Source organism: Carassius auratus, unplaced genomic scaffold, assembly GCF_003368295.1.
Source record: "Carassius auratus strain Wakin unplaced genomic scaffold, ASM336829v1 scaf_tig00217487, whole genome shotgun sequence".
Classification (NCBI taxonomy): domain Eukaryota; kingdom Metazoa; phylum Chordata; class Actinopteri; order Cypriniformes; family Cyprinidae; genus Carassius; species Carassius auratus.
The window spans coordinates 167,648-193,582 of NW_020529094.1; the positions used below are offsets into that span (position 1 = coordinate 167,648).

Genomic DNA, 25,935 nt, shown 5'->3' on the forward strand with positions numbered 1-25,935 from the left:
TTAATAACTTAGTACTCAGGAACTAGATTGTTAACTGTATTTACTGAATGAACTGGCAATGAACAGAAAATAACTCGGGCTGGCAACGGGAAAACCAGATCCAGGCAGAGCTCGGCAGCGGGTAGACAGCGGAGCAAGCAGTCATGTTGAAAGCCATTTATGCATGTTTGAATCAGCGAGCTCGGAAGCATAGTTACAGTTTAATATTAATTTTTTGTTATTTTATTATATATGAAATTATGTTATTATGTTATGACTTAGACATTTTTACATATATTAACAATATTATTATTTATTTTAATAGTAATTGGCGGCCCACCTGCAATACCATTGCAATACACACCCACAGGTTGCAAACCACTGCCTTAGAGAAAACATGGACATGGATACAAAAACTAACCAAGCTGCTGTGATGTCTGTTAATCAGGAACAAAAGAAAAAAGAGGAAATCAATAACCTTTGTAGATTCATTTGTAAGGATTCATATTTAATTTAGAATTTAATGTTTGATTATTAAATTTCTCTCTGTTTCCTACAAATGAATATGACATTTATTATAATGGGTTTATGTGAGGATTGTTTTAAGTTCACTTAAATAAGCCTACTTAATGTTAAAATGTATAGCTCTCAATTACTTAATAAAATTATATTAAAATAAAATAATTTCATAGAGACATCGGTAGTAATGGTATCTGTGATACTCGCCTTCAGTCATAAAATAATGACATTAAACAAATATCAAAAAGATACTGTCTTAATGTTGTTTCTACATTAATTTGAAAAAATTAATGTGAAATTATTGCAATATAAAAGTTAAATAACCGTGATTCATTTCAGAACAAAGTGCGATTAGTTGTTTTTTTAATCAGTTGACAGCATTAATTTATTTATTTATTTATTTACATCTATCCATCTAAACACAACACAAAGAATTCACATTTTTTTAAATAAAATATTGAAATAAAGAACAGAATTATAATACAGAAGTTTTTTTTTAATAAATTAATAAATTAAAAGGATAAAATAAAGTTCAACATTTTACTTTTCAATGATCTATTAATCAATAAACTATTTTTTTTTTATCAATACACAATGTGGTTAAATTAATCGTGTTATACGTACAAAGGAGAAATGGTTTTCCTAAAATGGAAAAAACTACATTATCCACAATGCACACGTATCAACGCACTTCCGGTCCAAGAGTTTGTAAACAATGAAAGGAGATATGGAGTCGTCAAGAGGTCTTACCTAAAAATACTCCTCTGTACAGGCCATAATAAGTGCATAATATATGTCCTGCATGCCGTGCACAACCGTAAGAATTAAACCAGTTTATGTTTTCAATGATTCCGTCTTTTTAAAACAATATTTTGTGTGTGTGTGAGAAAGAAAATCCGATCGCTGCTTGGCGAGGGGTTTGTTTTTCTACATACTAGACAGACATCAGACACAGCGGGCTGCAGAAAGGACGATCGCTAAACACAACGGAAGCCTGGCGAGTCTTTTAAAGGCCACCTAGACGTGTTTCGTCGTGTTTGTCGTGTCGTGCAGGGCCAACTCGATGGGGAACTGTCTGTCTTCTCAAGGCACTGATGATCTGTCGCTGCTGAACGAGTCCGAAGGGGCGAGTCTGCCCGGAGAGCCTCCGCCGCCCTACCAGGTCCCACACACCGTGTAGTAATAGCAATAGCAAGCCGATATCACAGAGTGATCTTGATCTAGAAAGGAACAGGACAAGTTCGCTGTAGGCAGGTTTTGAGAAATGCAGTTTGTCATTGATATGCATTTTTGGTATGTTGCATTGATTGTGATTTATGACTGAGAAAATGTATACCATGATTATTTTGGACATGCTGCTTATGTACTACAGTGGCATTCTAGTTTGTAAATATACCATATAAAGGTATAATAATAAGATGATGGCCAGATAATATTTTTGAAAGTCTGCTATACATTTTAAAGGAATGCCTCCTTGGATTGCAAAAATCTGTACTAATGTCTTTGCAAATACAAAAAATTGCAAAATAATAACATAAAATAAAAGCTATTAGAAAAACTAATTTTCAAAAAAATCTATTTAAAAAATCATTGATCTTCAAATGTTGTGTTGCAGAAAGTATAATCGTCACATAAGAAATAGATATATCTACTAATGGCTGCAAATACAGGATAAAATCAGTGAAAAATTGGTAGCACTTTAAAATAAGGAGCACATGTTCACTGTTTTCCCTTAGAAAACTCCTAATTTTCTGCTTATTAGTAGTTAGTAAAGTAGATGTTTTAAGTTTTTGTATCATTAAGGGATCTAAAATATGGTTGTGAATAATAGAGCTTTAATATATGTTTTATAAGTACTAGTAAACTGCCAATATGCTAGTTATATGCATGCTAATAAAATGGTTCTTCTATAGCATCACGTTGAAAACCCACTTTTGGACTCTTGAAAATAAAGGTTCCAAAAGTGGGTTTTTCACTGTGATGCTATAGAAGAACCATTTTTGGTTCAACCTCTCAGTGAACAATTCTTGAAAGAACCATTTTATCTTAATGTGATTTTAATCCAAAGAACATTTTGTAAAATGGAAAGATTCCTTTATTTTTAGGGTTGTATTAATTATGTGCAATTGAATGCTACGCAGGAGCGGGTGCAGGTGCCCGTGTACTATCCCACGCCCAGTCAGACGCGGCTGGCCTCTCAGCTGACGGAGGAGGAGCAGGTCCGTATCGCTCAACGCATCGGCCTCATCCAGCACCTGCCCCGTGGGATCTTCGACCCGGGCTCAGAGCCGTCTGACAAGAAGATCAAAGAGTGCGTGATACCCGAAAAACATTTGATTCTAATTAGTTGGTTGCATGTAAAAATGTTTGCCCTCTGCCCACAGGTGTGTGATCTGCATGATGGACTTTGAGTACGGCGACCCGATCAGGTTCCTGCCCTGCATGCACATCTATCACATGGACTGCATTGACGCCTGGCTCATGCGCTCCTTCACTTGCCCTTCCTGTATGGAGCCCGTTGACGCAGCGCTGCTGTCTTCCTACGAGACAAACTGAGAGTGCCTGCGCATACTGAGAGATGTGCCAATGAGTCTGCCAAGAGCCCCGAAACACTCGGGACGGTAGATTGAACAAATGAAGGTGGCGTTACTGTGTGTGTGTGTGTGTGTGTTCAGAGACTGTAAACAGTTCCAATGTTAAACTTAAAAGGCCCCAGAAGAATGTTTAAAATCTCTCACTTGCATGTCAAAGCTCTTTTCAGTCACATATACATGTAATTGATGAAAATGTGAAGTTTGGCAAGGTGGAAAACCCACTGAAGCATCTCTAATGAAGATAGAGGAAATTTATATTAGGATAGAATTCATTATATACTTGTTTTCTTTTTGTGTTCTAACCAAATTCATGAAATGTGCAATATATGCAAGAGGGACTCGTGTCCTTCTGATTGGATATGAAACCTGCCCATCGCCAAACTTCCGCCAATGAGAATTTGAGGAGTCCAGTGGGCGGAGTTTCATTTCTGCAGGCTGTGAATGTACTGATTATGGCTCACAATTAGAATGCTGAAAAACCTTTATTACATGAGAGAACCTTATTTACGAGAAGACGTGCCGTGATAACGTTTTACTTGCAATCTCGTGATGCACTAACTGGTGTTTGAGGTGGTAGTTTTACAGAGTCTTTCTATAATTTGAATCATCTTTTTCCTAAATGGTTGTTTTTGGTGTTACATGTTGGATCCTGTATGTCCCCAGTTAGCTTTGCCTTGTCTATTTGGAATTGGAATGAACAGTCTTTAGTAGTTTTCTTTCTTTATTTGTCAATGAGAATGATATTAATACAATCACTAAACTTTGTGCACCTTCAAATGTTGCAGACTTAAAGTCAGCCTTTACAGTGGAAGCTTTAAAGTGGTTCCTTTTTTTCCTGATCAATGCAAACTTTTTATTAAAATTAAAAAAAGGAGCATATGCTTCAGTCAGTTTTGATACTGTTCGTAATGTCTTTGAGTCTTTTGTGTAAGTCAGCTGAATATATGATCTTGTTCCTGTCACTGAACTGCTTGTGCAACAAGGAAGATTTTCACATTTGTTGTTTTGTTTGCTCAGTTATTGTGCTGGATTAATGATGTTAATCGGACTGAACTGTGTTAGGAGCTCCATGTATAGCCTGAAACTATATTCATAAAATATTTCATTCTGCTCTAGCCTTCCTCTGTATCTCTGTACTGAATCCTTGTGACTTAAATTGTGATTGACTACCAAGAACAGTGTCTGAAAATCTAAAAATCAACCTGTTGTCGCTCTTAGATATCATACTGGATGAATTACTTAATTTTCTATTCATGACTCAGAATTGAAATGTAGCTCTAGCACAACACAAACTTGAAAATAAATGTAATAATTATGTGAAGTACAATCATCACAACATTTTATTTTGTTTCAAAATAAAACCAAATTCATTTCTAAAAAAGTATTTGCTTGTTGGTGCAATAGAAATGTCAACAAAAACATGGCTTTGTTTATGTGCAATGACAGCACAAGAATAGTATTATAATACAATAAAGGTTGCCAAATTCTTCCATATCTACAAGTTTTGTGTGATTCTGTCTTCCAAATACACAAATGAACTCACCCAACATGTGATATAATTAGAATATTAGTGTACTTACATTTCCAACTATTAAAAAATAAAATCTGAGCAAGCACTTTTGGAATATTCTCCTTGAATTAAAGTAGTTGGTACAGTCCGGCTGAGTCATCAGTATAACCAACTTCCGTTCGCAACTGGTCACCCTACAAGGGCCATTTTGGATCTTGCTTCTGTTCATTTAAGGGCGGTGTTTTCGGCCGTTGCGGAGCCAAAATGGCGGAGTGTGCAGTTGTCGTTCTGCTGTATTCCAACTGACTTGAGCGCAAGATGGCAGCTTCAGTGGAAGACGAGTTTGAAGATGCGCCTGATGTAGAGCCGTTAGAGCCGACATTAAAGAATATTATAGAGCAGAAATCACTCAAATGGATATTTGTCGGTGGTAAAGGTGGCGTGGGCAAGACAACGTGCAGGTGGGTGAATGAACGTCGGGGTTTTCACAGCTGAGAGGTTGTTAGCTGTCAGTGCTGCTTTAGCAACACAACACTGATTAGCCATTTTTACTTATTTAAAACACAGGCTAAAAAACACTCTCAAACTCAACAACGTGTCCCTTAAAATCTATGTTTAAAAACGAACACCTGTTAAAACAATACTCTAAATATAACCTGCCAGCAAACCTTACGAGTCGAAATGGTCGTTTCATAAAAACACCAACGCGTGGGTAGTTTTTAAAACCGCTTTCTTTGGGAATTATAATAATTTATATTTAATTACTTATTTATTAAAATGTTACAGAAAGATATTACATGAAAGCGGGTAAGATGAAATAATATTAATAAAATAAAAAAATAAGCCAATATTTAAGGTTTGTCTTTAACATAAGATAATATAATGTCATTCACTGATTGCTGGTTTCTTCTCTGAATGTAAATGATTCTGTCTAGACTAAGTGTTGTTTGTTTTCTGGCTTGTTGTGTTGCAGCTGCAGTCTGGCGGTTCAGTTGGCGGCGGTGCGAGAGAGCGTCCTCATCATATCCACAGATCCAGCACACAACATCTCAGATGCCTTCGACCAGAAGTTCTCCAAAGTGCCCACCAAAGTCAAAGGCTACGACAACCTGTTTGCCATGGTACGCTATCAACGACACGCACACTGTTTGCACTACATTGCGGTGTTTACACTAAAAACAATGCCATGACTTTCACCTACTCAATCCATGTACACAACCATAAAAGCAGATCTAATAAACTGCATCATTTAGATAATTTGTACAGGATCTATATATATCTGTCAATTAAATAATTGTAAATATGTTGTGATCTAATTTAGTATTTCACCCAGCTTTACATGTCATAAATCTCTGTTTATCTCTGTCAATTTAAAATTGAAAGATGGAAAGATGAAACTAGGAAATGCACAGTATTATCATCCGTTTTATTATCAATGGTTACTATTCTTTGAAATTTAGTTCAATATACCAATGTTAAATTTAGCTTATTATAACCACGTTAGAAATCCATGAGATGAGACTGTTCTCCGTCGTCGTGTCTGTCTGTAGGAGATCGACCCCAGTCTGGGTGTGGCAGAGCTGCCCGATGAGTTCTTCGAGGAGGACAACATGCTCAGTATGGGGAAGAAGATGATGCAGGAAGCCATGAGCGCTTTTCCCGGCATCGACGAGGCCATGAGCTACGCAGAGGTCATGAGGTCAGACTCAGACAGCTTCACGCACTGAACATGTTGCACTGTAATCGGCTCATAATGCAATAGTTCTTTCTAAGCTGCATCGTTTTGTCAAGCTCTTGTCACGGGGGTGTTTAGATGAGGTTTCAGCCTTCATTAGCATTTCAAACACTTCTTCAATAAAGAGTTGCAAGCTGAGACTGAAACAAAAGGGCTCCAAAATGAATCGCAGCATTACAAACTTCACTTCAAAGCAAAAAAAAATAAAAAATCTGGAAAGAGACAGATAAAAGTGTGCACTTATTGTCTTTCATAAGGGAATGAAGTTGTGTGATTGAAAAAAAAAATAGTTCTACAGTATTAAACTGACCTTTTAATGCAGTAATACTGTTCACATCTAGATGGCGAACCACCAACAATCATTGTTATTAACACATTCAATTCATTTTGAAGCCTTTAAAAAAATATATGTAGCTTATTTATGTTTTATATACATGTACACACACAGGCACTGGATGTTTTTTTAATGAAATGTGTCTTGTATGTTTATCAAGGCTGCATTTATTTGATACATTTTTTTTTTTAAAATAACTGCTTATTTTATATCTTGATCTCTTCCTGTGATATCAAAGCCTTGGTGAGCATAAGAGACTTCTTTCAAAATTATAATTCTTAGTTACTTCAAACCTTTGACCGCCAATGTCAAAATATATAATATAAATACAAAAATCTTATATAAATATAATTAATATGAAATGTATTACTTTATCAGTAATGAAATAATTTCTTAATTTGTCCCATTCCCACCTCTGTCTCTTTTTATATATTTTTTTTTCTAGGTTAGTGAAAGGCATGAATTTTTCAGTGGTGGTGTTTGACACGGCTCCGACAGGACACACTCTGCGTCTGCTCAACTTCCCCACCATCGTGGAGAGAGGACTGGGCCGCCTCATGCAGATCAAGAACCAGATCAGCCCCTTCATCTCACAGGTATCAGCACGGCATTCTGGGAATTGCAGTGTTTGTACAATAGTGTACTGCAGAGAAATGTATGATACAGCGGGAAACATAAGTATTTGACATTGGCATTTTTATCAGTAAGGGGATTTCTAAGTGGGCTATAGATAAAATTTCCACCAGATGTAGCCACCAAGCCGAATATTGAATTCATACAAAGAAACCAGAACATATAAGAATACAAGTTGAGTCATAATAAATAAAGTGAAATGACACGGGGAATAAGTATTGGACACATGAAGATAAGGTGCAAAATACTTATTTTCCCTGCTGTATCTGTTTCTCCTACAGTTGAACGGAGTTAAATATCAGGTTTAAGTGTAGTTCTGTCAAACCATTGCAGATGTGTAACATGTTGGGCCTGGGAGACATGAATGCAGATCAGCTGGCATCGAAACTGGAGGAGACGCTCCCTGTCATCCGCTCAGTCAGCGAGCAGTTTAAGGACCCGGTGAGTGTCATGCCTCAGGGGTCCCCGTTAATGCCTGATCAGAGAGATGAAAAATGTTGATTCCTAAATGTGGTGTCCTGTTTGGCATACAGGAGCAGACGACGTTTATCTGCGTGTGCATCGCAGAGTTCCTGTCTCTGTATGAGACAGAGCGTTTGATTCAGGAGCTGGCCAAGTGTCGCATCGACACACACAACATTATCGTCAACCAGCTGGTGTTCCCTGACAGCGAGCGGCGGCCCTGCAAGATGTGTGAAGCCCGACACAAGATTCAGTCCAAGTACCTGGACCAGGTGTGTGTGTGACATTTATACTGTAACAGGATTTCTGTTCTCGTCGAATGGAAAGCTTCTATACTGTGCCACTTTTGTCTCAGTATCTTTATGATAAAACATAAACTAGAGGATCAAATAACATTCAGATCTAAACAAAGGCACAATTTACTTCAGTTACAGTTTACTGCACATCTCATTTCTTCAATATTTCCCTTTTCTTTCTGTTCTCTTTATTCCTTTTCCTACTTTACCTTTTCTTTTTCCTCTGCTTTTTAATCTTTATACACTTTTCTTTGTCCTTTTTCTGTTCTTTCCTTTTCCTTTCCATCTTTTTTTCTTTCTGCTTTTTTTTCTTTTCCCTACTTTGTTACTTGTTATCTAATCTCTTTTCTTCACACTTTTTCCTTTGTACTTTTACTTATTTTAATTATTTTCCCTTTCCTTCCCCACTTCATTTCACATTCCTTTGTTTTTCCTCAATATTTGTTTTCTTCTTCCTTTTTTCCTGTCTCTTAATTTTTCTTCCTCCGGTTTACTTTTCTCTTCCCATTTGTTCTTCCTTATCCGTAATACTAAATGCATTTCCTTTTCTCTTCCTGTACCTTTTCCTTTCTTTGTTTTTTTCCCCTTTCCTGTTCTTTTCATATTTTTCTTGTCTTTTCTTCTCTCTCTCTCTCAGATGGAGGATTTATATGAAGATTTCCACATAGTGAAGTTGCCTCTGCTGCCTCACGAGGTTCGAGGAGTGGACAAGGTCAACACTTTCTCCAAGCAGCTGCTGGAGCCCTACAGCCTGCCCAAGAAGTGACTGAAATGATTTCCACAGAACAAACACACACCATTGCATCCCTCTGGTCTTCACATCTCCACACACACTCACACACACACCTTCACCCCCCCCCCCCCCCCCCCCACACTTTCTCTGCACGCTCTCTGGTTTTCTGGTCATAATTGATGCCGCCATGATGCTCCAGTGATCCGTTATGAATGTCGGCCGAGAGTTAAAAGGCCCGTTTAGAAGTCTTGGTGGTTTATGTTGCTTTGTGATGATGTATTTAAGCATAAAAAACACTCATTCCTGAAGAAAGGAGATTCAAACTGATGTCAGTGCAGGAATGTACATCTGGACTCTGAATCGGTATCAGTGTAGATGTCGGTCTCTAGTTCAGTTCAGATCTGATTTAGGATCAGTCAATGATACCATAAACTTTGTTTCAGGTTCTGATCAATATCAATAGACTTTACTTTGGTTCCTGAACTAGTCAGTATTGTTGTTAATTTAGAGGGTCCAAACTTGGGAAGATGATGCATTTAGATGATACAGTAAAAGCGACAGTTCACCCCCCCAGTCATTTTTACTCTTACGTTATTCCAAACCCTAGATTTTAATGCAATTCACAATTCTATTTTTGCATTTCATGCACAAATTATAAACCGCATACAAGCTTGTTACAACAAGGGTGAGTAAATGACTACATTTTCATTTTTGGGTGAACTTTCCCTTTAAACTTGCATTTGGCATTTAATCGACTTCTAGTTGCAGTGAACCAAACTGTAATTACTTTGTATAAACATTGTGATTAAATTTATCTAATTTAAGTTTTGCAGTAAAAATGATTGTATTTATATAGTCTAGTAATGACTTAAGATAATTTCCATTCAGATCTTTTATTTGAGAGCTGTCTTGTTCTTCCTCTCGCTTCTGTTCTTCTTATCATTTGGCAGTAATGTCTGCTTGTGTCAAAACACAGGAACACACACACCCTAAGGAGATAAGACGCTTGTTTAAACCAGCCACAAAAACCCTGCAGCCTGTCAGCTGAGACTACTATTACACAATACTATACTGCGCTGGTGAAGTGTTTTCTTGTTCTTTTCACAGCATGAAGCAGTGGGCTCCTTAGTTCATGAACACCAGGGACAAGACCTCACAAACCTGACAGTGTATCGGACCGAAAGATTTTAATCTTTAATCAGTTATTAATCAGTTTTGCTAAGTTTCTTCGTCCTCTTCTATCTTGTTTCTGCCTTTCCAATTCTGGCTTCTTTTTGTAGAAGCACACCAAGTTTCAAAGAAAATAAAATGCTATCCTCCATCTACTGCAGCAGGTGTTTCTGTTCAGTTATTTATGTGAATAGAAATATTTTGGGTGTCTAGTAAGGCTAAAATATTTAACAACACATCTAAAAAATATTTTAGAGTTTAGGATCACATTTTTATTTATTTTTTTTGTTCAGAAGTCTGGAGTCCGTAAGATTTTAAATGTTTTTGAAAGAAGACCTTTATGTTGTTTCTCATGTCTTGTGACTTCAGATTGAATACAGTAAAAACAGTAATATTGTGAAATGTTACAATTAAAAATTACTGTTTTTCCATTATATTTTAAAATGTAATCTTCCAGAAATTCTAATATGCTGATTTGCCCCCCATGCCATCTCCATCTTAAACCTGTCTTCTGTAATTAATTTCTTAATAACTAGTTATTGCCCCTCTCTCATGTAGTATGTGTATATATAATGCACATTTTTATTTATACAGTAACAGTACATAATGCGCAAATCTATACATAAATCTTCTGTTCCTTGATGCAATCATTTGATTTAAGATTTTCAATATCTTTAACACCCTTTTGATCAATTTGACGTGTTCTTGCTGAGTATTAATTTATTAAGATAAATCAATAATTTAAAATATTCCTGACCCCAAACTTTTGTCTGATTTTTAAATGAATGGTTTATTTAAAATGAGAATTCATGCTCTTGGAAACCAATCTAAATGTCTTTTTTCCTTTAAGAATAAAAGGAAAGGTTTTCAGGATATAGGCCTTTTTCAGTACAGTAAAAGTAAAGCACTATAGTAGCTCACAAGCCGTACAGTTGTGTTTGTCTGGAACAAACTGAACGCTGAAGCTGTTTCTGTTTAGTTTTGTGTTTCTTCTCCATTGTTAAATACAAATAACATACATTTAGTTTTTTAAATCCATTGTACAGATTGAAAAGACATGAAATGCAGATTAACAGTACTTTCTGCTGGTTTAATGTGGAGACTGACAGACTGGGACCAGTTGCTAGTCACCTTGTTAGTGTCTTAAGAACTACTTTGATTTACTAACAGTTAACCAGTTATCAGTCTTACTTTTCAGATTCAGATTAGACCAATCTAAGCTTTTATTTAATGGACTTAAAAAAAGTTATGACCAGTCTTGCAAAAATAAATAAGTTTTAAGACTTTTATAGTCTATAAGCAGTCTAAGCAACAGACCAGTCTCTGACTTTCATTATGTGAGAAACAGCAGTTTGGGCACTCTTACCTTATTTTAATCCCACTTTAAGAATGACTCATTTCACACGCTTAGAAATAAAGTTTTTTTTTGATTGTTTTATAAAGAGCTTTTAGCATAAAACGTTTTCAAAGCACAATGTTCCTTAAAGTAAAAAAAACAAAAAAACAAATGTACATATATATATATATATATATATATATATATATATATATGTGTGTGTGTGTATGTGTGTGTGTGTGTTATAATAATGGACATTTAGTTTCAAGGGGATAATTCTCTCTCTCACAAAAATATGAGATAGTTAAAAATGTAAAAAATATCTTCCAGATCATGTTAAAATATTTTATAGACTGTTTAGAGGCTTTTTAATTAAATAGTAAAATTACTAGAACAGTTAATAAAGCTGAAAACATTGGTTTGGTCTGTTGTAATAAATTTTATAAAATTACAACATAAAAAAATATGAGAACTTTTGACATTTAAAATTACCCTTATTTATAACCTCTGACTTGTTACCAATTCAAGTTTATTTGTATAGCGCTTTTTACAAAACAAATCGTTACAAAGCAACTTTACAGAAAATTATATTTCTACAATATTTAGTAGTAGCTAGTAGTTTGTGCACATTTGACAGGATTTTAGAAAAAAATAATAATAATAATGATAATACAAGACGTAGTCAGCTAGACGATGAACTATCAATATTATTAATTAAGTTATTATATGATTCAGTCACACATGTAGCAATAATTGTTAGTTCTGTTTGTTGATTCAAGGTTAGCATCATCTGAGGTCCTCTGAGGGTCAGCATCATCTCTTCTCAGGAGTTCTGGATCCAGACTGGAGCTTGTGTAAATCCCGTGGCGAAACATAGAAACAAAATACAGACATCATTAGCATAGCTGCTGATCCAACAAACTAAAATGAGTTTAACCCAAGCTAATGAATAAAAATGCACCTTTGATCAGATGCAACTACACTCACAATTAAAAAGATACATTATTCGAATGCTTGGCGAAAGAGATGTGTTTTTAATCTAGATTTAAACAGAGAGAGTGTGTCTGAACCCCGAACATTATCAGGAAGGCTATTCCAGAGTTTGGGAGCCAAATGTGAGAAAGCTCTACCTCCTTTAGAGGACTTTGCTATCCTAGGAACGACCAATAGTCCAGCGTTTTTTGACCTTAGGGTGCGTGATGGGTTGTAACTGTTTACCATATCAATAATATATTGATTGTTAATAATAACATTATCATTTTGAGGGCATAGTTTAAGACATTTTTTAAAACAGTTTAAAGAGTAAATACACATTCACTCTGCACATTCACACATACAGATGCATTTTTCTCAGCTGAGTTTTTGCAGAGATGAGATGACTGTGTTTCGATCTGGATGAGTCTAGGAGGATACAGAGATGAAGTCCTTTCTTAAACTCCTCATGAAGGAGGTGCGTTTGACCCTCAAGCTCCTGGCAGAACATGAACGACAGAAACACACACATGACATGCATCTCCTCTGGTGAAAAGGTAAGAACACTTGTAGTTACATTTAATAATTGGGTTGACGTAAAATTTATTGAATAAAGTCATTTATTGCAAATACATCCATCCTAAGGGAACAGTATGGAAAAACAATATGTTGTTAATTGAATAACAGACTAAGGCAGAAATTCTTCTAAAGTTGTTTCTTGTGGGTTAATTGTTTACAGCAGATGAAATCTCATGGAGAAATAAACACCTGTGCATTTCTTATGCCATCCTAACCTAAATATATAAAAACTCAAAACACACTGCAAACTATAGAGAGATTTGTATTTATATTTTAGGTATTATTTGTCATTTTTTACATAAAATTGTCAAGAATATTTATAATAAAAATAATTATACGTTATAAAAAGACACCAAAATACAGCCCCAAAATACAAATTAATTTTAAATAATTTCTTTTTTAAATCTTTACCAGTCTCCCCCCCCCCATCCTTTAAACCACTAGGTTTGACCCATTTGTTAGCGAGTATATAAATATAAATATAATTTCAAATAAAATATTTTTTCATGTCCTGTCGTTGATGTTCTGCCAGGAGCTTGAGCATACCCCTGGTCTACACGCAGGTCACATCCGTGCTTAAGACAAGAGAGACTGGATGTGTGTTTGTGGTGAATATGAACAGATAGTCTTGTCCATTTCAGGTTGTGACTCTGGCGGTGTACAGTTTCTTTCTTGTGTGTCTGATCGGTTGACAGTTTCTGGACCTGGGTCAGGGTTATCCGGGTCACAACCTTGACCTTTATATCCCCATCTTTACCCTTCTGCAATTATTTTTCTATACTGGCTGGTTAAAGGTGAGGAATCACAATCCCTGATTTGATTCAAACATTAATTAGATGCCCCTCCCTCTTCATATGTGACCCCGCCCACAACATTACTATAAAACAAGAACTCAAATTGTATCAATATTAGCCATTTTTTTTCAGTCAGTAATGTTTGTTTGTTTCATGGTGTAATTCTTTATCAGGTGGCAGAGCAGCTCATAAATCCATTTGAGAGGATGATGATGACTTTGAGACCAACTTGATTGATAGAAACTTCCAGGTGCCATTTGCCATTTACAGTATATCAAATCATATATTCTAATTGTCTTTCATTGTCAAGAAACACACACTGGTTTGTTCATAAGACTGAGCTGTTCTCTGTATGTGTGTTTGAAAGGGTGTCTATGATTTGCGGTGGAGGAGATGTACGGAGATTTGCCCAAGATGGCGAGCTTCTCTTTGTGCTGCGCAAGCCCTCGTTCCAAGGCTCCACCTTCGACAAATACACAGATCTTTTCAGACCAGACAGTTTTCTGTGTGCTTCATCTCAACTGCAAACAATCCAATCTGTAAAAAAACAAGAAAGATTCAAATCATAATATGTAAAACAGAATACACACACACACACACATAAACAATCATTTAAAGAATAAATATGACACAGGCAATGTTCTTATGTATATGAATAAAAGCTCAGAAGATAAATAGGTTTGACAGTGATCCAAACTGTAATGATGGAAATGATCCTCATGTGGGCAGTATTGCAGCATTCTAAGATTTCTGGTGCTGTTAGATCCATAAGAGCAATATATATATAAAAAGAAACAACATTCAGCAAATAAAGCTATAGCTATGCAGTTATTCTCCATATTTTATAGTTTACAACAGAAAGGAAGGTTGCTTCTTTTTGCTCTTCTCATTTGTAAGTTGCTTTGGAATAAAGCATCGTCTAAGTAATTTAATAAAACTATTTCAGTTTTCAAGCTTTTAATGATTCCACAAGAGGATTTACTGACACAGAAGTTTTATGACCTCATTATCAAGTTTATTAATCATTGTTATTAAAGTTGAACAGCTGTCCTTTATTAAAGTGTCATGTTGTTCTGTCGTCATGCAAGTCCACAATGAATAGCATGTTGCAAGCAATCCTCATTTTTGCTCTTCCCACCGTATTTGGGAGGAGGACAAACACTGCAGCAATGACCCGGAGGATGAAGATGATGAACACACTGATGAAAAACTGAAATGAAAGGGAAAAAAGAACAGACTAATTGAAACAAGCAGTATATTAAGCTTTTAAGATTAAGAAATTTGAGAATAGTCTGAGATTCACAACTTTTTTATATATATATATTTGACACTCACAACCAAGAGCATCCAGCTGTTTTCTTCTTCAGAGTACCACAAAAGCTGATCAAGCCCATCAACTCCAAACATCGTACGCTGTATTAAAGCTAATTCTGTCATCATTTACTCACCCTCAAGTTGTTCCCAACTTTTATGAGTTTCTTTCTTCTAAAAAGATATTTTGAAGAATGTTGGCAGTAGCCTGTCCACTATAACTTTAGTACAGACAGAAATATTCACATCAGCTGGATGCGTCCTGTAGATCAGCAGCGGTTTCAAGCAGTTCCAGAGCGGAGAAGTGATTCTGGCATAGAGGTGTATGTTTTGGCACCTCTCAAATGTTTTCTCCACATCCACCCTTAAAGAATGTGGCCGTGCTTTTATTTTGATTCTGTGCATGCCCCACCTACAGCACACACACATCCTCACAAGCGTACAAGGTTCATGCAAAAAGGGAAATTATGTATCATGCACAAAGACCACAAACAAATGTCTGAATGTCACATCACTTTTTTAGAGTAAGAGCAGGCAGGTCAACAAAAAATGCAGATACACATATAAAAAAAGTGATTTTTAAAAGTGATTTTTACTGTTCAAAAACCTTTGACTGGTAGTATGTACACACACACACACAAAAAATATACACATTATATAAATACTCCTTTAGTGTCCACAGGGAAGCAAATTTATTGCATTCAAAGCAAATGGCAAGAACAATATAATCTGACTTAAGTACATACTTTGAAACAAGTAACAAAGTCATACGGACCGGATATTTCTAGAGCAGTCCTAAAATGCTTTATCACCTATATTGAAGTAAAACATGATCTTGCATCCATTAAAATAACCAAAGCTACTCCACAATGACAGCCAGATGCATTTTATCTGAACATGTTGTAAACAGGCACTGGAGTAATTTGAAACTTTCCTAAAAAGCTGAGATTTTTGGCATGTGAATTTCTGATTCCTGCAGTTTCATGCAGTATTTTCCCGGCTGGGTTAGTTCTCCTCATGATATCACAGTTCAGTGTATTGGCAGCCTCACATCACATTGAGATAAACCCATCCCATTTCAATTAATCCCTGAGGGGCCTGTTTATGTAACTGATGTAAAGCATAAGGTGCCTATGCCATATTCTTACTGTTTGGTTGGCATTTCATACTATATATTGGCAGTACACTTGTGAAAGAGTCTCTCTTCTGGTGTACGTGTGTAAGAGAGAGAGGGAGTGAGTGCATGTGTGTGAATGTTTGCCTTCAAGTATGAGTGTTTGTTGAGAGATGATCATTAACATCCACAGCTGCTCTGTCCATCAGGGGGCGTGTCTTGCAGACTCGGGCCTTTGTGATTGATTAACATGCTCGGGTCTCCATCCAAACTCTCGTTCATTTTGTCACAGATGATGTCAACCAGCCGCTCAAACACCTGCTTGACGTTAATGTTGTCTTTTGCACTGGCCTCGAAAAACTGGAAGCCTGCAAAAAGACGGCAGAGAAAGAGGGAAAAAGAGGAGGAGATATAAAGTTTCATACAAAAAACTGCAAATACTAACTGGCCACTAGGTGTAGGTGAATAATGTATTCTGCTAGTAATTATATTTTAATCAATTTTTTTATTTGGCCTATAAGTGGGACTTTTATTTTGACAGACACACAAAAGCACCTATTCTGTCTTCATTAGTTTACTGCCTTTGTTATAGTAAATGAAATACGAATGGTATAATACTATTTCATATACAGCCAGATATACACTTTTATATCATTTAAACAAGTCTTTGAATATCAAATAAATATTTAAACACATGAACCTCACAAATGTTGCTGAATCCAGCTGTTAGACCCACTTCTTGTGCTACAAAATTATTATTTCTGTGTGAAGTAAAATTTGGTTAAAATAAGTATAAAGTAATCTGTTGATTTTACAAATTTGTAAACTTTTTTTTAAAGGTTTTTTTTATCAAATTATTTTTTCAAATGGATTTATCTAAAAAAATATATTATTTAAAATAATTATCATTTAATTACAGAAATGGTTATGAATACTATCTTTAAATTGAATATTTTTATTATAATAAAGAAGTCTCTTCTGCTCATCAAGGCTGCATTTATTTGATCAAAAATACAGAAAACAAACATGAATCTTGCAAAATGTTATTACAATATAAAATTATGGTTTCTATTTAATATTCTTTTAAATATCATTTATTTCTGTGATGCAAAGCTGAATTTCCTTCAGCCATTACTTCAGTATGTGTCACATGATCCTTAAGAAATCATTTTAATATGCTGATTTATTATTAGAATTATCAATGTTGCCAACCGTGGTGTTGCCAAATATTTTTTTCTAAACTGCGATACTTTTTTCAGGATTCTTTTATTAACAAAAAGTTTAAAAGAACAGCATTTATACAAATTATATATATTTTATAACAATATAAATCTTTGCTATCACTTCTTAACAATTTGACATAATTTATCTTAACATCATCCTTGCTGAATAAAAAGTTTAATTTAAAGAAAAATAAAAATACAGATATACCGAACCCAAACTTCTGAACTGTAGTGTATATTGTTAGAAAAGATTTATATTTTAAATAAATGCTCTTCTTTTTTAACTTTTTTTCATAAAAATCCTGAAAAAAAGTATCACGTTCCAAAAAATATTAAGCAGCAAAACAGTTTGCAACACTGATAATAAATCAGCATATTAGAATGATTTCTGAAGATCATGTGACACTTAAGACTGGAGCAATGATGCTGGAAATACAGCTTTTCATTACAGGAATAAACTAGCTTTTTATGTTTATTAAAATAGAAAAATGCTATTTTAGTTCATAATAATATTTCACAATATTAAAATTTTTCCCTGTATTTTTGATGAAATAAATGCAGCCTTGATGAGCAAAAGATCGTTCTGATCCCAAACTTTTGACCGGTAGTGTGTGTGTGTGTGTGTGTGTATATATATATATATATATATATATATATATATATATATATACACACACACACGCATTTTATATCAGCCATCAAATAATCCATATTGGTCGATCATCATCATACACTATAATTCTACACTACATGATGCATTATATCTAACATCTATTGGGCAACAAAGGCAGATTCACACCCTTTGAGCAACACACTTGCTCTCAGTACTTTGAAATGCCTGTATCATTCCTTCCTGTCTTTTTTTGTCCATATAAGGCTCTGAAGCACAAAGGAAATTAAGAGGGTGGTGAAGCATGAACGGGGTCCAAAATGAACACTCGCCAAGCCCTGAATGAGAGTAGCATTTGGCTTTAAATTAAACTTCAACATTTCATGGTTTCAATAAATACTTGGTCTACCACAATTAAAATAATTGAATCCTCCCAGCATGTCCTTTCAAGCCTGTTAAATATGTGCTGTAACATGCCTAGCTCATTAGCCAGTCTCTGTCCGTCCTCCCTGGACACCAGCCTGTCGTCCTCCAGATCACATTTGTTCCCCACCAGAATCACCTGAGCGTTGTCCCATGAGTACGTTTTAATCTGAGTCGCCCTGGAACACACACACAAACACACGAATGAAGTCAATTCTGACATGCTCAAAACGTGTGCATCACTTTAACAAGGAACATTTGACCTTTCAATCATTCTCACTACCTGGGGTCATAGTAGGATGATTTACTTTGGGATTTAGCATGTGACTCTAGGACTGTAAATAAAGGAAGTAAACTCACCAGTCTTGCACAGCGTAGAAGGATTCTTGGTTAGTGATGTCATACATTAGCAGGAAGCCCATGGCCCCTCTGTAGTACGCTGTGGTGATAGTGCGGTACCTCTCCTGCCCTGCTGTGTCCTGAGGAACCACATACAAAAAAATACAGCCATCAACGTCTCCTTTCAGTATTCTTTTAGCTCAGTAAACACACACACACACACACACACACCTCATATCTAAAAGCATTTTTTCTCAAAACTGCACAGCAGAAAGCCTATGGTTTGCTGAAAGCGTTCATTGTTTCATGCTTTTATAGTCAACTTCATGAGTTATTTTTCTTAATTATTCGTTGCTGTTATTTCTTATTACAAGAGTCTAATATCCCAGTAAATATTCCATAATAGTGCAACAAATATTATGTAATATAAAATAAAATATTAAATAATAATAAAAAAATACACGTAGATTCACAAGGTTTAATGCAAGTAAAATATCTGTTTTAAAATAATGTATTCTACACAGCATTCACTATTTGTATTTAAATATTTTCCTCCACGTATTTTTAATAAAACTTTTCAAACACGTAAAATGCCAGAAGGGGATTATAAACAATTTTTGATTAGGTATTTAATAATGTAACCATGGTCTTATACAGGGATCACATAACTAGTCATCTTTAGGAAACCTGTTGGCTAAAAAAAAAACGTGTGTTTAAAAATCACAGCATTATTGACAATGCTGGATAATTTCACATTGCCAGCAAATTCCCTGTAAATATATCTTGAATATTTGACAGTCTGCCTAACTTCTGCAGTAAATGCAATGCAAACAAACAGTCAGATGTTCAGAGTTTAACAGCCATGTTAATGTGGTTACTAGGCAACGTTTGATTAGTTTCCATGATACTGAGAAGCCCTGACGTGATTTAGAATGCTGTGACCTCACATATGCAGGTAACCATAGTAACCATTGGTTTGTGCAGCTGTTCGAGACTTGTGTATATGCATGGATTGTATTTTAGTGGAAGAGCTGAATTTAAACTAATGGGAGCTTGACAAAAGCCTCAGCCCCTTCTTTCAACAGAGATACGATGTGCCACCTGCCCTTCACACACACACACACACACACACACACACACACACACACACACACACACGGTGACTAACTTCACAACGAAGAGAAGTGAATCAGATCTGTAAACATTCTGCCTACTGCCATCTCAGATGCTGAAAGACCTTAAAGCACACCTTAGAGTCAGGACATGTAAATTAAAATGTACTTCAACAGCCATGACTGTGTCAGCAATACAGCAGTTCATGTATAATATTTGCTCTTCCTTCCTAGCAAAATGACTCAATTTACTTTCGTCATTGTCTTTAAATCAAGAACTCCTCCTTTAAGTAAACAGAGAATATTTAAATGTGAACACGCACATATAACTTTCCACAAATAAGACATAGTCAGGTGTCCAAAGTGTTTATAAAAATATGTTTTTTGTGTTCTGGGAACTAAAGAATATTAGATCAACTATTAAATACTATAAAAGACCTTAAGCTCTTACAATGAGGTTTTGTGCCTGTACCATTTCAGATGTCTTGAAATAAACTTACAGTCATAATGTCATAATTTTGAATGGATAATATATATATATATATACTACATTTTAAACAATTTTAATTATTAATGAACTAAACATGATATTTACATTCACTGGCCATTTATATATATATAAAAAAAAACTTTTTAATACTTTAAGGCCTTATTTTTCACCTTATTAGTGGGATGTATAATAACACACTTGTGTATGGAGACACAGACATCATTGGTTTACTTCATACTGCACATTCTCATTGCTATAGCTATATAGTCAATAAAACATGACTGATTATTAACTAAACACCTCCAGACATTTAGTCAAGAGAAAAGGCTCTGCGTCTTCCCCACCCTCTAAATACACCACACACACAGAGACACACATCACAAGGCTTGGCCTGCGCTCTTGGAGCTTGACAACCGAAGAGGACCTACAGAATATGAAACCGAATCTACAGACACAGTAGGAATGAAGGATGTGTTTCCACCATCAGTGAGGATTTTACAGTACGCTTCCCTACAGGTGCAGCCTGAAACAGATGCAATGCCTAAAGCAAAAAATAAAATGCAAATAACTAGATAATTATGCATACAGTAACATTAGTTAAAATAGCAAAATAAATGTATGCATCAATTTTCTAGCACAAATTGATGGATGTCTAAAATATAAAGTAAGTAAAAGTCTAAAACAGGCGGGAGGTCCGGCCCGCGTCTGAACTATGAAGTGAAAATTGGCCCGATCTGAAATGCAGGGCTCTAGTGTCCGTTGTTGAACCACAGGGAGACTTTCAGAGTCGCAGAGACTTTTTGTTCCCTTGAACGGTGTGACCTCTGATTTGTTTTAGTCCATTGAGAAATTAGGTCGCACTCCAGAGCCCTGAATATTTATTTATAACATGATAAAACATATACAAAACAGATGTTTTTAGAAGGTCAGCTCTATTCTGGAAAAAGGGGTGGGGAGCAGCAGCTCATTTGCATTTAAAGGACAGGCACGAAAAACTGCGTGTTTCTGCTTCCACTCAAAATAGGCATTTTCAAAATGATATAATAAATGATCTGTGGGGTATTTTGAACTGAAACACATTCTGGGGACAATAGAGACATAATAATATGTCACCTTTAAGTATGGGATCACAGGTAAATCACAATTGCATGCATTACAATTTCTGTGTAATAAACCTGTATGGTAAGCTATAAATGAAAAAATATATAAATACACCCATGCAATGGGTCGCCACTTGATGTCCAATGTAAAATGTGAAACCGCTGATCTAATGTATTTTAAAGCATCACAGAAATATGATATAACAATTTGGACTATGCCATAAGCAGCCATCAGACTTGACATGATGTCATATTTCTGAAGCTTATTTAATGGTACCAAACAAAACTAGTTTTGCATTTAAAAATCTAATTATTTAAGCTCTATTATCGTCAATCTCAGAAAACTGCAGGCAGAGCTGAGCTGTTCTATGGTGGGTTATCAACACACAAGTGCATTCTGGGAAAATGCCACTCGGCACATCTGAGGCGTTCTCACCCACTTCCTTTCATCAACAGAAAGAGCTGTCGCTTCCTCTGTCGATGAAGTCTGCGGCTGCGAAACGGCGCACAGCAAAAACAGAGTGTAACTGTATATTTCACTTAGAACTACACTCTGGACTATAACTGGATCACAAATAATTTCTTGGCAGGACTGGGCCGTGGGTAGTTGATATTCTGATCCATTTCCTGTCTGGGTATTGATTCAGTTAGTGATTTAAAGCAGAAGGCAGATGCATGCTGGTCTGGACTGTCAAAAAGCACAACCAATTTGATTTGATTTTATGGCTTTCATTTTCTAAAGGTTCCCTCAAAATGGATTTGGCCCTGTGTGTGTGTGTGTGTGTGTGTGTGTGTGTGTGCGCTCCACAAATAATGCATCAAATGATGGGGCCATCTGCTTTGGGTAACTCTGGATGTTCTGTAACATCAGCCATCGTTGCTGACACATACCTCACCTAGATTATCTTGATCAAGATATCACTAATCATGCTGACAGACGATTGACAGATCCTCTTTTCACAAACTAGACTTTGGCAATGAGACACAAACACACATGCATATATATGGGAACCAAAAGCATTGCACCAAATGTCTCCTATAGTGTAGCAGTCAAGTTCCAGAAGTTCAAATCTTATTAAATTTCTCCATAGGGGAATACATTTTTAACAATAACTTTAAAACCTTTTTAGATAGCCCTACCTGACCTAGATAGACCTCCCAACACCATCAACCTGCATTATTTCAACCTATTTAAAAAAATAAATAATAATAATAATAATGAAAAAAAAATGTATATATATTTTTTCGATGACACTCGGAATACTTCATGGTACTGTATTTCTAAGCCATTGAGTACACAGCCTTGTCCTTTTGTCTGATTTTCAAATAGGTTTTGCTTCAAATCAAAGTTTCAAATGTTGGGATTCACCTTGTAGCTGGTTGGTTTGGTTTATGGCTTAGAAATCTTTAAAGAAACCCTATGGGAAAAATGAATGGGAAGTTAAGGCTTGTCCTCCAGGGTTGCCAGGTCTGCAAAACAAAACCATCCCCCCTTCGTGGGTTCGCTCCATCAGAATCTGAATTCTGATTGGCTGTCATTGTTTTGTCAATTATTTTGCTGGAAAAAAAAATTCTTCTGAAAGTGACTCCAAAGATATCGTTCCTCTGAATCGTTATCATTATAAATGTGGTGTGGACTCGATTTGTATAAGTATATCTTTGTCATTACAGTTATCGTCCTTGGTTTAAACATGCCTTTAGATGGGAAAAGTCTTTCTGATTGATATCTAAAACATCCAACCAGAGGTTATTTTGTTTTTAGTGTGCCATGTAGGGGAGGGAAATCTAAAAATGTAGTTGATAGATACCATGATAATATACAATCAAAGAATAAATTTAAATAAAAACCTTGAATAAAAAAACTTTGTAGAAATTCTACTCACCCTCCTCATTTTAACTATATAAATGACTCCTATGTCCCATTTTTCAAACTCACCCATATTTGCAGCTTGACTCGTTTCTCATTGCGGTAAACAGTTTTGACTTTGAAGTCGATGCCGACCGTGCTGACAAACGCAGAGGTGAAGGAGTCATCAGCGTAACGGAACAGAAAACTAGTTTTTCCAACGCTGCTGTTGCCAATGATGAGGAGCTTGAACATGTAGTCAAAATTCTGATCGGCTACATCCTTCTGCACCTGTGTCTGATGACGGGTTTCATTGGCCGACGCCATCTAGAGGGGTGGAGGGAAAGTGTGAATGTAAGACAGACAAGTCATAAAGTCACCATTTACTGTGTAAGTAAATAATGAAGGTTGTCAGACAGAAGAGAACACCATTGTATGTCAAGCCCTGAGGATGCTATAGCTCTTCTGTCCATTTAGCTAAAGCCCTGTTGATACACTTGATCACTCATATGTAGTTAAAGTATTCTTCCAGCACTGGCATCCATCTATCTTCCTTTCTTTGTGCATCAGACATGCTGAGTGAGGATCTTTCCTTGATTAAAGGCCATTACAGCAGAAACTAACTCAGCACAATTCATTCTGGCCATAAAAACAGTACTTAAAGTGGGAAGCATATAATGAGAATACTTTAAGGAAGAGTTAACCCCCCCCCCCAAAAAAAAAAAAACAATTTTGTGTGAACAATGTATTACTCTATTTGTATTTGATATACTATTTTGTATTTTATAAGCAATTTTAGTATACTAGTATTAATATTTTCAATTAGCATTCATTTTTATATTTTTGTTTTCATTTTAATTTAAGTGGTTTAGTCATTTTGTTATGTGCTTTTTTGTCATTTTTATTATTTTTTACAAAATATAAAAAAATATATTTCATATTTCAATTCGGTTTGTGTTTTAGTACTTTTATTTCAATTTTAGTTAGTAAGTTTAAGGTTTATTTCAAGTTCTGATTATTTCAATTTTATTTTCTTCAGTTTATGTGAAAAACAACTTAAATCCTGGTCTGTTCATCGCACAAGCTATAGTATGTCTTTAAAGACTTGAAATACAGCTCATAAGTCATTTGGATTACTATTATAATAATTTATACCTCTTTTTTTTCAAGACTTTCACGCAAAGACTATGAATTATTGTTCATTGGAAAAAAGCAGCATTAAGACTCTTCAAAAATTCTTTATTTAAGAAAAACAAAATAAACCCTCTTATAGCATATGACTATATTAAACTAAACAAGTATTACATCCTGCTCAAGCATATGAGAAAGAGTTGATCACATCAACACCTGTAAGTACCTGAAGAGGGAGTTACCAGGATATGACACACCTTACACATATGATTGAACACAATGCGGTTGTGCCACAGTGACTCTACATATGCATTTTTAAATAAAATGATAAGGGATCCCTTTTGCAAAGACAAAGATGAGATGACAGGTTACATTTGATCTGATGCTGGTCGACCAAAACAGCAGCACACACCCTGAACTGTGAAACTCTATCAAACATAATTCCAGTTTACATTAGCAAGTCAAACACACTCAGATAATATACATTTGAGCATGCCATCAACAGCTGAGTTTTAGGGTTGAAAGGTAAATTAATAGCCAACTGAAACGGCTCTAATTGTGCTTCCATATGGACATCTTCCTTACCACTGTAAGCGAATAAAGAAAAATGCGTATCCGTCGGGCACAGACAGAACAGTGACTAACCTTATCCGGCTCTTCTTAGAGGTGGTTATTTTATTCTATGCACTTGATGTTGCGCTTTTCCTCAGCTGGTTTCGGACATCCAGTCCTAGCAGATGCAGTTTCACTTTTCCCGCAAAACACACTGGAAAGGGTCCACTCGCCTTATCGGCTTAAAAACCGACCATCCCCTTCCCAAAAGAGGGGCGTTGCAAAATCAGACGCTTGATGACTGCAGAGACCTGGCTGTCGACCAGTTATTTGTTCGTGCTGAAACTGCGCCGACTGTTTCCAGATCAGCCAGTGCCCTGGCGAGCCTCAAGCCCGCACTCACGGAGCAACCAATCAACAGGTCCCCTGTCAGCCACACAGCAGTATCTTCGGCGATTTACATACGGGCCATTCTGTGAAACGAGGGCCATTCGCATTTTCACATGGTGATAAAAAAAACAGAAGAGTAACAAGATCGACCGTTTTACAGTTGAGTTACACAAGCTTTTTGGCCGATGTCAAGAATCTACACCGTGCATACATATATTCAGGTGCATATACAGAAACAAGCCTATCTAAAATATTCTAGTCACAAAAGAGGAAAACAAAAGGCAAACACCATCAGAAATTGAGCAATCAAAGGCATGGCTATGAAACTCACACTCAGGTTTCAGCATGCTGTGCACACTCGGTGTTTATGAAATACAAAGCTAAGCGGGGTCAAGTTGGTTTTGTTTTCGATATTCGTGACACATTCAGCGGTAAACGCCAATAACTCCAAAACGAATTGCCCTAAAAAAATCTAAGCAGTGTGACCGCCAAAAGGGCAAAGCTGAACATGTTTCACATCCTTCTTTTTCTATATTTTCCCTCGATATAATAAGCACGGCCCCATGCAAGCCGTCGCAATGTGCAAAAAGCCGGGAGAGAACGCTCTCAGCAGAGCCTTCAGTTAGGGACCGTGGGGAAAGTGCAAAC

The 25,935-nt window shown here is 35.9% G+C and overlaps 3 protein-coding genes and 1 long non-coding RNA gene across 6 annotated transcripts; 2 read left to right on the plus strand and 2 right to left on the minus strand.

Annotated features, from left to right (window-relative positions):
* Positions 1–1,182: 1,182 nt before the first annotated feature.
* LOC113101078 (RING finger protein 11-like) lies at positions 1,183–4,586 on the plus strand. 2 transcript variants are annotated; one of them, XM_026265541.1, is made up of 4 exons: positions 1,183–1,315; positions 1,437–1,660; positions 2,640–2,809; positions 2,883–4,586. In XM_026265541.1, exons 2-4 carry the CDS (start codon positions 1,562–1,564, stop codon positions 3,052–3,054), a joined length of 441 nt encoding a protein of 146 aa, XP_026121326.1. In that variant the 5' UTR covers positions 1,183–1,315; positions 1,437–1,561; the 3' UTR covers positions 3,055–4,586. The 2 variants fall into 2 exon arrangements, with proteins under 2 accessions (XP_026121326.1, XP_026121327.1); XM_026265542.1 differs by lacking the exon at positions 1,437–1,660 and having other exon boundaries at positions 1,186–1,315.
* A 253-nt stretch (positions 4,587–4,839) lies between these two features.
* Positions 4,840–10,125, plus strand: LOC113101076 (ATPase asna1-like). The gene is made up of 7 exons (XM_026265539.1): positions 4,840–5,063; positions 5,576–5,723; positions 6,153–6,301; positions 7,117–7,267; positions 7,638–7,745; positions 7,838–8,038; positions 8,700–10,125. The coding sequence occupies exons 1-7, from the start codon at positions 4,921–4,923 to the stop codon at positions 8,826–8,828; spliced, it is 1,029 nt and encodes a 342-aa protein (XP_026121324.1). The 5' UTR covers positions 4,840–4,920; the 3' UTR covers positions 8,829–10,125.
* LOC113101080 (uncharacterized) lies at positions 8,796–15,565 on the minus strand. Of its 2 annotated transcripts, none has more exons than XR_003289914.1 (3): positions 14,982–15,565; positions 14,233–14,856; positions 8,796–8,908 (listed from the first exon to the last, which is right to left on the minus strand). It is a non-coding gene; the product is annotated as an uncharacterized LOC113101080 (long non-coding RNA). The 2 variants fall into 2 exon arrangements; XR_003289915.1 differs by lacking the exon at positions 8,796–8,908 and adding an exon at positions 14,054–14,183 and having other exon boundaries at positions 14,785–14,856.
* Positions 15,566–15,621: 56 nt separating this feature from the next.
* Positions 15,622–25,461, minus strand: LOC113101077 (GTP-binding protein Rab-3D). The gene is made up of 5 exons (XM_026265540.1): positions 24,991–25,461; positions 23,305–23,541; positions 18,688–18,806; positions 18,382–18,506; positions 15,622–16,439 (listed from the first exon to the last, which is right to left on the minus strand). The coding sequence occupies exons 2-5, from the start codon at positions 23,539–23,541 to the stop codon at positions 16,252–16,254; spliced, it is 669 nt and encodes a 222-aa protein (XP_026121325.1). The 5' UTR covers positions 24,991–25,461; the 3' UTR covers positions 15,622–16,251.
* Positions 25,462–25,935: the final 474 nt, after the last annotated feature.

Excerpts from the sequence above, each read along its gene's own strand:
- LOC113101078 (XM_026265541.1), top strand. The coding sequence starts at position 1,562 with ATGGGGAACTGTCTGTCTTCTCAAGGCACTGATGATCTGTCGCTGCTG. Across the intron at positions 1,661-2,639 it reads AGCCTCCGCCGCCCTACCAG|GAGCGGGTGCAGGTGCCCGT; the intron begins GTCCCACACACC and ends AATGCTACGCAG. Across the intron at positions 2,810-2,882 it reads TCTGACAAGAAGATCAAAGA|GTGTGTGATCTGCATGATGG; the intron begins GTGCGTGATACC and ends CTCTGCCCACAG.
- LOC113101077 (XM_026265540.1), bottom strand. The coding sequence starts at position 23,541 with ATGGCGTCGGCCAATGAAACCCGTCATCAGACACAGGTGCAGAAGGAT. Across the intron at positions 18,807-23,304 it reads GAGTCAAGCTGCAAATATGG|GACACAGCAGGGCAGGAGAG; the intron begins GTGAGTTTGAAA and ends GTGGTTCCTCAG. Across the intron at positions 16,440-18,381 it reads GAGACTGGCTAATGAGCTAG|GCTTCCAGTTTTTCGAGGCC; the intron begins GCATGTTACAGC and ends GTCTTTTTGCAG.
- LOC113101076 (XM_026265539.1), top strand. The coding sequence starts at position 4,921 with ATGGCAGCTTCAGTGGAAGACGAGTTTGAAGATGCGCCTGATGTAGAG. Across the intron at positions 6,302-7,116 it reads AGCTACGCAGAGGTCATGAG|GTTAGTGAAAGGCATGAATT; the intron begins GTCAGACTCAGA and ends TTTTTTTTCTAG. Across the intron at positions 7,746-7,837 it reads GCGAGCAGTTTAAGGACCCG|GAGCAGACGACGTTTATCTG; the intron begins GTGAGTGTCATG and ends TTTGGCATACAG.